General features: G+C 35.8%; 3 protein-coding genes across 3 annotated transcripts in view; 1 reads left to right on the forward strand and 2 right to left on the reverse strand.

The window, feature by feature from the left end:
* LOC119830706 (cationic amino acid transporter 2-like) overlaps positions 1-13,517 on the forward strand; it is a 19,002-nt gene extending 5,485 nt beyond the window's left edge. Inside the window, exons 8-14 of the mRNA XM_038353812.1 lie at positions 167-269; positions 661-800; positions 1,283-1,385; positions 1,880-2,028; positions 2,474-2,640; positions 3,457-3,565; positions 11,996-13,517. Coding sequence (XP_038209740.1) covers positions 167-269; positions 661-800; positions 1,283-1,385; positions 1,880-2,028; positions 2,474-2,640; positions 3,457-3,565; positions 11,996-12,138 — 914 coding nt within the window. The 3' untranslated portion in view covers positions 12,139-13,517. The remainder of the gene's footprint in view (positions 1-166; positions 270-660; positions 801-1,282; positions 1,386-1,879; positions 2,029-2,473; positions 2,641-3,456; positions 3,566-11,995) is intronic.
* On the reverse strand, positions 9,219-10,744 carry LOC119830707 (lipase 1-like). Its single transcript, XM_038353813.1, has one exon. The coding sequence runs from the start codon at positions 10,601-10,603 to the stop codon at positions 9,419-9,421; it is 1,185 nt and encodes a 394-aa protein (XP_038209741.1). The 5' UTR covers positions 10,604-10,744; the 3' UTR covers positions 9,219-9,418.
* A 1,303-nt stretch (positions 13,518-14,820) lies between the features above and the next one.
* The window catches only part of LOC119830846 (cationic amino acid transporter 3), a 30,538-nt gene continuing 29,752 nt past the window's right edge, over positions 14,821-15,606 (reverse strand). The window contains exon 11 of the mRNA XM_038354009.1: positions 14,821-15,283. Within this exon, the coding sequence (XP_038209937.1) occupies positions 15,168-15,283 (116 nt within the window). The 3' untranslated portion in view covers positions 14,821-15,167. The remainder of the gene's footprint in view (positions 15,284-15,606) is intronic.

A 15,606-nucleotide genomic window follows, 5' to 3' on the forward strand; every position in this document is an offset into this window, starting at 1 on the left:
AAATACGCTGGTCGAAACTATTTGTATGTGTACGTGTTTATATTGTTTCCCCAGCGCTGCGATGGAATTTTGTAGAGCTTTCATCCCTAATACAATGAGTTTAAATCATTATCACAATTTTTGATATTGACACTTAACAGACGGTAGTTTAAGGTTGAAAATGGTTTGCAGGACGAGAAGGCGCCGTTCCCGTTCGTGTACGACCAGCTGGGCTGGAGCTGGGCCAAGTACGCCGTCAGCGTGGGCGCCATTTGTGCTCTGTGCTCCAGGTAATGTGATAGACATAGTATACAGTTGAATATACTACATCTATCCCATCATCATCAGCCCATATGTGTTCCCACTGCTGGGACACAGGCATCCTTTGCGCGTTCAGGCCATAATCCACTACGCTATCCAAGTGTGGCTTGGAAATTTGTAAAAATTAATATATGTTTATCTAATATAATTTCTGTACATTAAATATTTTTGAATATTTATAAACCCCGTAGTAATGTTTAGAGTTTTTTGTCTCTTTGTGTGTGCGTCGATTACATTAAATTAGTTGTTAGATTTTGAAAATATTTAGTATGGTTATAGGACCAATTCATTAAACTTTAATTTTTAATTTCTATTTTTCTTTACCTGTCTTTATACTAATTATGCCCCCCCCCCCCCCAGTCTGCTGGGCGCGGTGTTCCCCCTCCCGCGGATCATATACGCGATGTCGTCGGACGGGCTGCTGTTCCAGTTCATGGGCCGCGTCAGCGAGAAGTATCACACGCCGCTCGTCGGCACCATGGTCGCCGGCCTCTTTACTGGTGATTATTTCGTTCAAGAAAATAGTTTTTTTTTTTTTACAAAATGGTCACCGGTATAACTACATCATCCAGGACTACATTTCTAAAATGAGGTTAATTGACAACAATTTTTTTTCAGTCTCCCCGTGACCACGCTCGCTGTAAAGTGTTCGAAACGTCGGGTTAATAATATAATGAATAAATCGCGTTTAAAATCCGTTAAAAAGTTTTTAATTTCTAAATGTATAATACTCGCGTAAAATCAAACACAAGAAAACATTTTTTTTTTTATAAAAACGAATATGGTCACCTGTATGTACCCGGCGAGTGTGTACCACAACAAATTCTATAATGGACACCAATTTCATATTATATTGAAAAAGAGAAACGTGAATCGATTGAGAACTCACGACATTATTTAAAAATTGTTTCATTTCTAGAGACTAAGCTAGTACTCATATATCTATAGGATTTTTTAAAGTTATTTCTATTTATGTACGTAGGTACGCTAGCAATGATATTCGAGCTGGAACAACTCATCCACATGATGTCCATCGGCACGCTCCTGGCCTACTCCATGGTGGCTTCCTGCGTGTTACTGCTCAGGTAGAAAATCGTCTTTAAAATTTTAAGATTTGTTGCATGGTACCTTCTGTTATTTTAAAGAAGATATTTAAACCTTTATGAATATATAATAATATGGCAGAGCAGATAAGGTTGCATAATGTCGGCATTGGTCGGATAGACATACGCGCAATGCTTCTGTGTCTCTTAATGCGGATATGGTTTTTCGGAACTTAATTTATTGTGTTTGACTGTTATATATTTTTTTTTATTGGAACAGGTATCTTAGCACGTTCGCCACATAGTCCGGCGATAACCAGCGGCCATATTACACTATCTACACTACTATCATAGAGAGGAAACTTTGTATGTTTGTAACGTTTTGTTATTTTTGTGTGTTTGTAACGTTTTCACACAAAAACCGACGTACCGATTTCGAAAATTATTTTACCATTGCAAAGCTGCAACTTCACTGAGCAACATAGGCTATGTATCACGGGTGGACAGCTAGTTCTTAATAAAGTGTTTTGGCGTAGATACGAGCGCAGCCAAAGCGTCCACCGCGCCCCGGAAGCCCTGAACCTGAGTGCCGCCGCGTGGTGTCGGCAGCTGCTCAACCTGGACCGGCTCACCACGCCCAACAGGCTCAGCTCCGCGCTGGTGGCCGTGCTTGTCACGCTCTATGGTACTGCTTACTCACACTCACACCTTATATCTCACATTCATAACTCATACTTCAAACTCACATTTCACACTCACACTTCACACTAACACTTACACTTTACTCCCACGCTCACACTTCATAACCACACCCACACCTCACACTCAACTATACTCCTCATATGTTTAACTACACACCGTACACCGTTTAAAGTCTATTATTTCTATAGATACATCTGATACTGATTTTTTTTTTTAATTTTTAACTGATTGAAAATAAAAGAAACACGAGGCGGATTGGAACCTTCGTGTTTTTGCCATACAGTAACAGCGTCTAGCCGCTCAGGGACCCGTGATCCCGCCTCGGCAATCGAACTTCTTCTACTCTTTCGGTTTCTGTGCCTGTGTGACAACCCACGCCCACTATTGCATCCCGATAACAAGTCACAAACCGACACGTTTGCACCCAGGCGTGTGGTGCTTCATCATGATGGGCAGCATCAAGTCGCACGGCGAGGCGATCCTGCGCGGCGAGCTGGCGCCGGCGGCGGCGGCGGCGGCGGCCGCGCTGCTCGTGCTGGCCACGCTCTACGCGATCTCGCGCCAGCCCGTCTCCGAGAAGAAGCTGGCCTTCTCGGTGAGCCGCTCACTTCCTTACCAGCCGACACACCAGCCTTGATAGTGACACTAGTATACGGTCGGCAAAAAAATGTCCTCGCCTAAAGAGGCCCAGTGTGGAGTTTGGGTGCATCGTCATTCGGACTTTAAGTCACTGGAATAAGGTTCAATTTAGCCATCAGCTAGGTCGTATAACGTCTATTACGTTCGGTGCGTTTTATGAATTGAGTAAATAATGATAATAAGTTTTTGCGTTAATGTTCGTTTCCTTCGAGTAGAATTTTACAAACAAATAAGTTTATGTATAGTGTTATTAATTATCGAAGGCTTGAACTCTTTTTCATGCTTAAATTTTCCATTTTTCCTTGTTCAAACTAAAAAGAATTTTACTTTATTAGCATTACATCTCGTTTTCATAAGAATTTACTCTGACCACTCGGATGTAACCGGGGGTGGGAAGCTAGTATATAATATTTGTCCAGCGTTAAGTTACGTTTATAATTTGAATATTCTATTTAAATTACTATTTAAGAATTCAAGCATTAGCTTATTTAAATTTGTTGGTTAAAAATTAAATCTGATCAAAAATATACTGTTATAATAATCTCTCACCGTGCTAAATTTCTCATTACACATTCTCTGATCGTGCATCAGTACTTCATAATATATGGATAACTGATGAATTTGTTTTTTTGGACGCGCTAATCTCAGGAACTACGGGACCAATTCAAAAAATTCTGTCACCATTGGATGTGTGCGACATCCCTGAGTGTTGTAGGCTTTATTATGTACACTGTGGACAAATGGATGTATGCAATTTGAGCTCCATGTCCAGGTCCCGCTGGTGCCGTGGTTGCCCGGGCTCAGCATACTCATTAACGTGTACCTGATGTTGAATCTCGACTACATGACGTGGATTCGGTTCGCGGTCTGGATAGCTGCTGGTGAGTATCTAATTTATGGCCTTTGGAATTGATCATTTGTTATTTAAATGTTAGCGACATATAATAGGTCGCCCTATTACTTTGTTGTTGATGCGATAAACAAATATGATTTAAAAATTATCTTTGCAATATTTACATAATTTTTTATATTGGTTTATGGTAATTTTTAGGATGTTTTATGAATATTGAAAAATTGTGATTAATTAACAATGTCCGTTTAATGTTATTTAAAAAAACATTTTAATAATAGTCAGAATCATTGGTAGAGTACATCTGTTTAAAAGAATTTATCCATCGCATTTAACAAATCGGGATACAGGTATTTATCCATGTTCTTGCCCCACACGAAGTCCAAGTGATTCATCTTGGCCCTCTCCAGTACCGTGAACTCCACAACGTTGGGTAATTGAACTCGCAAAGTCGCAACATCCTCCAAAGACGCGATCCTATCGTTCTGCCCACATAGCAACACCACCGGGATAGTGACTTTACTCAGATCGTAATCCGGAGGCATTTCGGATCCGTATCTCTTGCAGTTCTCTGATGGCCCGTAATCGTATTGGGAGAAGCTTCTTCTTCTACTCACTTGAGCGTAATGGTAGAAGTTCTTTACTGAGCTACTTTGCGGGAACCGTTTCATCGCCTTATAATGGAAGAGGGGACCGTATTCCTGCACGTCGAAGCCAACTATGGGGAACAACGCCCCAAAAGCGCAAATCAAATATCCCAGCACGGGCTTCAAACATATCGTCCTGATGATTTTGCCATTTATCGTATTGCCTAAAACTTCGTACAGTCCCAGTTTAGTTGCCGCGGTATACAACTGTGGTGCGATTTTGACAAACGTCGAAATTGGTGGTTGCAAATTATTCAGAAAAGCAACCGGTGCCAGTGCGATCAACGCGTTCACTTTCTCGTTGTATTCAGGTCTGACTGATCCCATAACGAAAAACATCGCAGTGCCCTGCGATATGCCGATCGCGTTCAGTTTCTTTTCGCCAGTCTTTTCTAGAACTATATCGATGAACGCTGGCAGGTCGTAATAACCGTTTTCGTGGAAGGAGAAATTCCAAAATGCTTCAGCGTCTTTGTTAGGGTCCAGTTTCACGTGGTTTCTCGAGTAGGCGTTGCCTCTGCAGTCACCCATCCATAGGTCGTGACCTAAATCGGCCAAAGTCACGCCTAACGAAGTTTCGCCCCTCAAAAACCAGGATTCCGAGGAGTCAGCCAACGCGTGGATCATGAGTATTGGCCGTCCTTTCCCAGGAATATGGTGCATCGTTAGAATGTATCCATCCTCAGTGGTCACCTTGTATTCCTCTATCTTGTAGCCGTATTTGGATGCTAATTCTGTCGTGTTTAATTTGCCATCGTCTAATAGAAATCTAGCGTTTCGCTCCGAACTTGCGCTAACTGTTACTAGAACTGATAAAGTCGCCCATATACTAAGCCACTTAGTATTCAGAGGGAAATAAATTAGTGTACCCATAGTGTGATACTGATGGCACAATTAGTGCGTTATCATTTATATGGGACGTTAGAACAATAAAACATGGACGATTTTATAATATGCGACCCTTTGACAGATCCATTTAATTTTAATGAAATTACATTGTAGAGATAATTAATACGCCATTGCACCCGCATCAATGTAGGCGAGATTTTTTATTGAATTTCCTGTAGGGAAAACTAACTTTTTGCCCGCGACGTAATCTGCTTTTTAACCCATGTACAATTATAAAAATAAAGAGTACATTAAATCTCTCATATGAATTAAACGACAATAAAGTCAAATATCGTGCCATCGTGTACTGTAAATGCGTCGTACTGCTTAATTAAACAACAATTTAATATATTACAGCTTAGATCAGGTTAACGAGCGAGATATCGTTGGAATGTGTTTATAATCGTGTGACAAATTTTCGGCGCTTTGAATAGTTTTAGTTTTAACGGCATACGATTTATATTACACGTTTACTCGTTTGTAAATAATGCTTCCATAGACATGCGAAAGACAAAAAAAATAAAAGAATAGGTATTTATTGCCAAAAATATTGCTAGAATACATGATGGCATAATCTGATCTAAATGATGTACGAAATGAGCTCGAAAGAGCGCAAATTTCCAGATTGGACCAGTGAATTAGGTGCGTTTTAAAAACCATTTACTTACGTGTTTGAACTAACCTCAGGTTAGATATATACATCAGGTTAGATATAGAACAGGTGATAAAAATGTCATATACTAAATGCATAGGGAAGATTATTAATTTATATTGAGTAATTGAGGTAAACGGGTATAAATAAAATGTTAGGATACAATATATGTGTAAATAATCATATAAAATTAAATTATGATTAATTAATAGTCAGATTGAGCATATGTGGTTCAGTGGTTAGGACCTTGGACAGTACGCATTATGTGCCCCGTCAATTGATAATTTACTATCATTCATTTATAAGTAATTTACTGATATTAATGGATCTATGTTGCCTAATTATTTCAAATAAATAGAATAATAAAATGTAAGGTGCAATGTGGCGGAAGCATATTATTAAAGTCAGCACTGCTCAAAACACTAACCACTGTATCTTAAAACATACAGTATCAGTATTATTTGTTAATGAACTATTAAAAATATTTTTCCATAATATCGAATATTTGCGGATATAAATATTTAAAATTCGTTCTTCCAAACGTAAAGTCAATGTGATTTGTTTTTTCCCTGTCCAAAACGGTGTACTGTATTACGTTTGGTAACGCTGAACGCAGTTTAGCTACGTCCTCCAATGTCGACAGCTTATCATTTCTACTGCACACCAGTGCTACCGGCATCGTCACCTTGCTCAAATCGAAGTTCGGCGGCAGCTCCGTACCATAGCGTTCCAAATTTTCCTCATTTCCATAGTCAAACTGCGAGAAACTATCCCGGGAACTCACTTGTGCATAATGATAGACACCCTTCAAAGGAGTGCCCGATGGAAACGTTTGGAAGAATTCGTAGTGAAATGAGTACTCGTATTCTGAAGCGTCGTAACCAGTTACCGGAAAAAGAAGGCCTAAGGCGCACGTAGAGTAGCCGGTGACTGGCGTCAAACATACGGGACGTACGATTTTACCCGTTAAGGAGTCACCGAAGAGCTCAAACTGACGTAGCTTCACACCCCCGACGTAGATGGCGGGTGCAACAGCAATGATCGCTGAAAGAGGCGGTTGTATATTCGTGAGATACGCTATCGGTGCTAACGCTATAATCGCGTTCACTTTATCGTTATACTCGGGTCTCAGTGCTCCCATCACGAAGAATATTGTCGTACCCTGAGAGTGTCCTATTGCGTTCAGCTTCTCATAGCCCGTTTCTTGCAGAACGTAATCAATAAATATAGGCAGATCGTAGTTGCCGATTTCGGTAAACGTAAAGTTCCAGAATTGTTCAGCGTCGTTATCGGGGTCTAAAGACACATGTCGCCTGGAGTACTTGTTACCTCGACAGTCTCCTATCCAAATGTCGTGGCCCATCGCAGCGAGCGTGATCCCCAGTGATGTGTTGCCCCTTATCAGCCAAGTCTCACTGGTGTCTAATATACCATGCATCAAGAGAATAGGCATACCTTTGCCAGGTAGATGGTGCAAGGCCAGGATGTACCCATCTTCTGTTGTAACATTGTGTTCTTCCGCTGGGTGACCAAATTTTGCAGCCATTTCCGGTGTACTGAGCTTATTAGTATTAGACAATATATCAGGGATAATATCCAGGGTGGTCACTTCGCTTATAGCAACGCTTAGGATAAATATTTGATATATGCGTTTTGTTTTTTCGGAGATACATTTTTTGGTAACCATTTTTTCCGCTGCGATAAGAATTGTGAAATGTCTTCTTCAATGGTTAGACAGATGTAAAACTGTTTTGGTTTTAACTGTTGCCTTTATTTCATACTTTTATCATTTATGTTTAAGTATCATTATACAAAACACTTTGTTGAATAATTATTTGACACTTAAGCAAATATAGTGACGGTATCGAAGTGAAAAACAAGTTAATTAAATACTAAATGCCGAAATACGTAATGTTAAATTGCTTTTTTAATTTGTTTTTTTATTTAATTTCTTATGTTAAATTGGCTTTCCCATGGTATTAAAGAACATAAAGGCTAGGCTTTATGTTCCTCAAAAGGCTTGGTTCGATTTTAGTAATGTACATATTGTTAAAGAATTAATGTTGCTAAGAATTTGTGAAATAAACCCATCGATGAACGTACGATAAATAGCTTCAGTTGTTAGCGTCAAAATGGCGGTATAGTTTTGAGATATTGATCAGGCATATCGCGATGCAACGTATAAACACATATACCTCTTCTCTTAATTATTTTATTATATTTGTCCAAGAAAAATTTGAATTGTTCTAATTTTGTAAAAAACGTTTATTGTTATGAATAGGTTAACCTTTAGATTACTATAACACTTTATGCTGAATACGCTTATGGTTTATTTCGCATGTGACTCTTTCACGCGGCCGAAGTCACAGACGAAAGCTAGTTAAAAAAAATGAAAATGTTTACTGAAGAACGAAATTCTTTCTAATTGTTATGCTAATGTCAATTCGGCTATTGATCGCAAATTGTAATATCACACATACATATATACATAATATAAAATATATACATAATTATCAAACTCAATTCGACAATAATATCTCTAGTTACGTTTAATGACCGTATCAACAACTGTTTTGAGTTGACATGGCATTAGATATTATAATAGTGCGTTAAAATTGTTATTTCGTTTCTTGTACAAACACAAACATATGACGTAATAATTAACTGGGGCTTATGAAATTTTTATCGATAAACAAAGACTGACTTGAATAATTGTATATATTACAAAGATACGTAATGTTTTCTTAATTATTTTGTTTACATGATAGGCTCTAGATGCATATATATGTTAGAAATAAAAAAAAGAGGTGTGATGAATATTAAATTGATCGTAATAAAAATGTACTGTGATTCTCCTCATCCTAATTGATTAAATCTGTTCATAACAACATACGAACACCAAGATACAATCCGTACTGTTATACCTAGTATCTGCATCCTAATACGCCTACCTCATCCCTATTCCTACTACTCAGCATTTATGTCCATAGTTCCTAACCAATCCTACATTCCCAGTCAGTCTCTTCCTAACATCCATTTAAGTAACACGTATTTCTCTAATTAAAAATCTTAAAATCTAAATCTTGTTCTTTAAAAAGCTATCCACCCAGAAGCTCATAACAGTACGAATGCCGTTTCTGAGTGATTCGACATTTTAAAGGATTCGATTGCTAAACGAGTTTTGTCAAGTTATGCAAAGTGACATCTGTATCTTAAATGACAATTATTCATCCAACAGAATATTAAAACACAATTGATATCCGTCATATGTATTATGCTTGACAGTAAAAAGCGGATATATTTTTTATTGTTAAATAAAAAACAAAAAAGTAGTATTCATATATTTTCTTTATATTATTATTTATTTACACTAATTGTTGCTTTATTTTCTGCGGTATTAATTTTATTAAGATATGGGTTATTCGATTGTTTTTTATGTAAGTCTTGTTGAATTATATATGAGTTTATCTTTCTGTCTATCTCTATAAATGTTATTATCGAGTTGACCTAAAATAACGAACCTTTACGTAAAATTATTAGTATATTTTTAATTGTTAAAGATTAAATGACTGTACTAATTATTACTAAATTATAATTATTGGTACAAAGAAGTCATGTCTATATTAACAAAAAAAATAAAAAATCTCACAGGAACTCTGCTCGTGTTAACTTATGAACTTTTTAATTTTCTTCAAAACTATAGGCAGCGGAAGGAAAATTTATTCAAAACGTAGAAAATATATGGGAACAGTGTATCCTTGGTTCTCTTCCCCCAAGTGAAGTCCAAGTGGCTGAATCTTTTCCGCGGATGCACGATGTAATCCACCACGTTGGGGAGGCGGCTTCTCAGCAAGTTTACATTTTTCAAACTGGACAGCTTGTCATTTTGACCAGCCACCAAAACGAGCCTCATTGTTACTCTACCAAGATTGTATTCTGGTGGATCGCTTGCATTGTAAACTTTAGAATTGTCTGTGACGTAGTCGAACCGTTGAAACCTCCTCCGTCTCCCAATTTGCGAGTAATGCAACGCCACTTTCCTGGATATTCCAGCGGGGAAATACTTGCTTGCTACTTGTGTGAAGTCTGGATTTATCTCCGTAGTGTCGCTAGTACCGGTTAGCTGGAAAAGGCCTGCTTTATAGCAGATGTCGTACGCGGCGGCGCGGTCCATACAGATCTGCTTGAACAAGTATCCCTGAGGTGTCGTCCTGCCAAATAGCTCGTGGATATGCGATTCAGCTAATATGGCATTTATGTCGTTGGCATTTTCGAATAACCACGGGAGCGGTTCCTGGAGATCGTGCATGAAGCAAACGGGAGCGAGTGCGATCATTACGTTTATTTTACTGTTATACTGCGGCTTTCTAGATCCGAGGATATAAAAGATGGTGTTGCCCATGGAATGACCAATGGCGTTCAGCCGCTTCGCTCCCGTTATTGATAATATTTTGTCGGCGATCGCCGGCAGGTCGATCGTGCCCAAATCGTCCAAATTGTAGTCCCAAAACGCCGGGTCTTCGTCTGGATTTAAACGGACGTGTTTGCGCGACAACGTGTTCCCCCTGAGGTTGGACAGCCATACGTCGTGCTTTGCGTTCGCAAGGCTGATACCCAAGGAGTTGTTCCCACGTAAAATCCAAGTTAGGGACGAGTCCAGTATGCCGTGTTGGAGTAGGACAGGTATACTCCGTGATCCGGGCAAGCGGAAAAGAGTAAGAATATATCCGTCGGTTGTTTCGACTTCATATACCTCGGGGTGGTGCCCGTACTTCTTGGCGAGTCTTTCGAAGCTCAATCTAGCGAATTCGTATTCGCCATAACCGTTCACCAATATAATTGCGGCTGCTAAATTTGTCAATAAACAGAAGACGCTGCACATTTTAATTCATTCGCTTGTTATTGTGAGTAAACACGTGTTTAGTTAATTATTTATTGAACTAAAGTAATGAACCGAACACTAGCTCACCTTTATAAAAGGTGTTTAAAAAACAACCATATAGTGTTCGAGAAACGGCTCAAGGTTATTGTTACTATCTTGAAAGTGTTTATTTTTTATTTTATAGTAATATTTGACTATGGGAACTTATAATTTTCGATTTCCTATTTCTAGCTGTAACCCTCTTAAACAGCCGTTTATGTATTAATTATATCTAATTAACATCTATCGACTGAAGCGGAGCGTATCGCAAGAAAAAAAACGTAAAAGCGAACACCCTCTATACTGTCCTATACCGATCACATTGTCTAAACTAATATAATAAATAGGAAAGATTTTTGTTTTTGTATGTATATTTGTAATGTTTTCACACAAAAACTACTATATCGATTTGAATAATTCTTTCACCATTAGAAAAGTACATATTATGTACCACGGTCAAAGTCGCGGCGGAGCGTTTTTCTGATATATTTGAAGAGATTGATTATTTTTACGCATTTTATAAATCTAATACTGTAGCTTTGTTCCTGCGACCAAAATCTCTATGAAGTGTTTTCCTTAGGCTTAATAATGCTACATTGGCCACATTGGCTTTTTATTTTTATGACCTGTCTTGTATGTATCTGTATGTGTTACTTAACATCGTTTCTTAATTCTCTCCTATTGTCCAAGAATGCGACCTTTACCATTGTGTTGAAGCGATATTTAAGTGCACAAAATGCCAATTTATTAGAGTATTATGGAACCTTTAATTAAAAATTCAAATCGATAAAATATACATCTAAATTAAAGCGACTATCGTGTCTCGTATCTATTTTTCTCGGAGTGTTTATTGAGAGTTTATTGTAATATTAATAAAAACAAGACGTTAGTAGCACAAACTTGAAGGTTCGATTACAATTTGTGTTATTTTTGTTGAGAATCAGGTTGTGTATAAATAATTGTTTGATCTTCAACTCGAAAATGTCAACTTGAGTTTCAGGTGATGCCTTGCGATTTATTGTTGCGTTGATGGACTTACACAAAGCACTTGATTTAGACCATACAAAATAAAAAATAAAGTAATATGAAATTCGTACATTAATTTCTAATTAATTTTAATGAATTGTGGTATAAAAAGTAGCCGCATTGGTTTCTGACCAGGTTGTATCTGGTTAAAAACGATCAGAATACAGTCCATACCACTCAGAAATAATGTAACTTTATATGAGTGTTCAAAATCGGTCTACAACTTTTTGAATTCATCCAGTACCAACTAAAAATAGAAGATCCCTCTTAAAACTGATCCTTCTATAAGTATCGGCTCGATAATTATATTATTATTCACCATTCCAGGTCTCCTGATATACATAACGTACGGCGCGTGGCACAGTTCCGAACGGCGGCGGAATCACGACGCCGTGCAGCTCGCCGACCTGCACAACGACAGCCAGACGGCGCTGCTGCAGCACAACACGCTGACCCACGCGCTCGGCTGACAGCCGGCGCTGACCCAGCCGGGCGCGGACCTGGTCAGCCCGAGTAGCACGGTTGTCTCCTTCGTATCTAGTATCTAGTTGACTGAATGACAGCAAATGCTGAGACTATAATATGTGACGATAATGGATGAATTTGAAAATGTACGTGTAACTCGTTACAGAAATGGATAGATTGTTTTTCACATGCAATGCAATTATACTCGAATATGTAGGAAAAGACAGTTTACAAATTTAAATTGTCTAATATAAGTTTAATACACGATTGACAATCGATTTTCGTCGAAAAAGATTACATTGTGTATTTATTTTGTACAAATTTATTTTGCATTTTAATCTATTTTTTGTATTGTATTGCAACACTGCCAAATTGCATCGAAGCATTATAAAATTCCATAATGATCGGTTGTTGTTACCACTTTTTTACAATTCAATGAAAAAATAACTAAACGGTAAATGAAATGTAAATAAGGTTGAATTTAATTTGACTTTATCATACAAAACACTTATTAAAAACATATGAAACCTTTTTTATTATACAGTGCCACCAATATATCTCTGATAAAAAAGGGTGTCGTCGCCGTCACTTTAGTGTTACCTTTAGAATAATAAACCGGGCATCGATATTAATAGATTTCGCCATATTGAACATAAAAAGAAAAATTTTAAAGGTAGCAATAAAACACAGAACCCTCGAAGAAGTCAATAATGAAAATTCAACTGCTTTAGTTAACGTTTTCGCCATTTCAAAGATAAATTGATGTCACTGTAGATGAATAAAACAAACACACAAACAACAACTAAATGTTTAGGCGACTCGTTGAATCTCTTCTGTTCCTTAATTACCAAAGTATTCAAATATCTGATGTATTACCAAAGTACTTAACATTATTCTCTACTAACTGCCAATATATTAAATTTCATTTAACACGACTAGAAATAGATTTTAATGTAGGCTTTATACCTCAGTTATAAGGTGTAGTTTCCCATGTCACATTTGTTTGCTTTATATACCATTTTATATATTATTTATAATATGTGAGTCCTTAATTAAAAATGGGAGTGAAAACATTGTGAAAGCTGACATAACTACTATTAGAAAAAAATTGTTTATTTTTCAAAACTTTAGCTGTAGAGGACTTTTAGAAAAAGTTATATATTAGTACAATTTATATATTTATAAAATAATCTTAAGTGTAATATCAATATTAATGAGTGTAAAGGTTTGTAAAATGTAAGGGCAAGGAATTTTTAACATAAAATATAGATCTGAGAGGAAGCAAAAACCATTTTTAACCGCAGACTCCATTGTCTTAGATACAATTATTTCGGACAATAGTAAGAAAGGGCTTATTATAAATTGCTATTTATTAATGCCACAACATAAACAAAGGAAATTTTAATGCATTAGTATTATATTATAATATACTATCATTTGTTTGGGGACGAAAAAAAAAGGATTCGGACATCTTCAATAACTTTTGGGAGATGTTGAGGTGGAATTAATCTGATATTTGGTCTAGTTCTGACAATTTGAAGACGGTTTAGATTTTTTTTTATTATTATTGATCATTCATATATCTTTGTTTAATCTGTACCTTTCTATAAAAAAAAACATAGTTGAGTTATTATTGTATGTATTGATTGATAATACGCTGTATATGAAACTTTTAGTTTTAGATGTGAAGTGCAAAAGCAGCAGTATTATTTGACTTGTGGCTGTTAAACAGCTTTTTGTCAGTTTTATTTATGTATTCCCTTTAATTTGTTATTGCTTGTATTGCTTTATAATAGAATAAATGATGCTGATTTCGTTGCCTTGGTTTTATTTTAAAATGACTTTCATCAAAACTTGGTCACTCAGAACTAATTCAATAATATATATAGATATGTTTTGTTCGTTTGTTTGCTTATTGAATAGGAAGCGAAATTACTGAACATCATACATGAACATGAACGATGATAGAATAAAACAGCATTTATATAAATATAGTTAAAAATCCAAAAACATGCTTTTTAAAATGATGAAATAATGAAAAAATTATTCAAATCAATATGGGTTTATCCACAAAAAGACGATTCAAATACATCGCAGATATTTATTTCTCCTTAAAATTATTATTTTCGTCTAAATTATTAACAATCACTCCCAATATCACATCTTCTACAATATAATACAATCTCGCTAATCAAGTTAATATTTCTAAATTATAGATAAGTAATATTGTAGGTTATAAAATATCGGCAAGAAATTATTATAACAAATTAAAATATAAATTTTAAATACATAATTTATTAAGCTACGTAATAGCAATACATTTCTACTAATACAATTTATATAAATGCAAAGCTTTTTCATGGTTAGTTTATTTTTTGCTACAGGTATAATATTTTAGATACGTAAATCATGATAGTACTCAAAATACATATAAAAAGATAAATTTTATAATAAGTAAATTAAAATGAATTACTATAATTATATTTATTCTAAAAAATCCATAAGCAATAAGTAAATGAAAAATAAAATTAATATGATTTTTTGTATTTTTTTTTTTGTAGTCAATGGGTTCCGAAAAAATAAAAAATCAAGCGATTAAAAATTATTTACATTATTTTCTATTTACCTTTTAAGTACATTCAATTTGATATAATAAATAGCATTATCTATGGGTATCCTCTTAAATATTCCTCTAAAATATTTACGCAATATCTTTTTTATGGCAACATTAAATATCGAATCAATTTTTACGCGTTCCATTAAAATATCACAGTTTACACAACACAACGTTCATCACAGATTTAAATTAATTAAAACTAAACACAGATTAATAATAATTAATGATTTGTTTTGAAATGTCAAAGTAATGTAGATAAAAAATAAACGTCAAAAATGCGCGCGCATTTCGATCACTTTATAACCTTTGTAATCTATACTCAGTATTTATTGTATTTAACGACTTGAATTTTAGCTAACGTTTCATTGTTTGACTAATATGTTTATTTTCACGCATCCTAAATATTGTATGAATTCGTCAAAATTTAGTAATAACATGTTTTTCTTCATATTTGCCGTTGCTCGTTGGCGGCGACACTTTCTTCTCTTTTAGCGAACTGTTGCTGATCCCGTAAAAGAAGTATATGAAGTAACCTGGAAATGGAAAATTATTTATTTTACATCGTATTTGTATGTCAAACATGGCAATTGATAAGTATCGGCAGTTGTTAAGGTCGGTCAATTTAATTCAGTTATAATCACTCTTAATCCAAATATACAGTTTATTTATAAACACAAACAACAACAACAAATAGAAGTACGGAAAACAACTCTGTCTCATAAAGTTTTGTCAAACTGACTGTTTGTCTGACTTCTAAAACACAGAACATATTTAATTGCGGCTAAAAAAACAGTACAATAAAAGCGAGTAGTCTCTTTTCAATCGTCACTATATTGTTTTATTATTTAATATAGGT

This window comes from Zerene cesonia, chromosome 12 (assembly GCF_012273895.1).
Source record: "Zerene cesonia ecotype Mississippi chromosome 12, Zerene_cesonia_1.1, whole genome shotgun sequence".
Lineage (NCBI taxonomy): Eukaryota > Metazoa > Arthropoda > Insecta > Lepidoptera > Pieridae > Zerene > Zerene cesonia.

What these genes read in the sequence shown, in the direction of transcription:
- LOC119830707 (XM_038353813.1), bottom strand. Translation starts at nt 10,603, where the DNA reads ATGTGCAGCGTCTTCTGTTTATTGACAAATTTAGCAGCCGCAATTATA.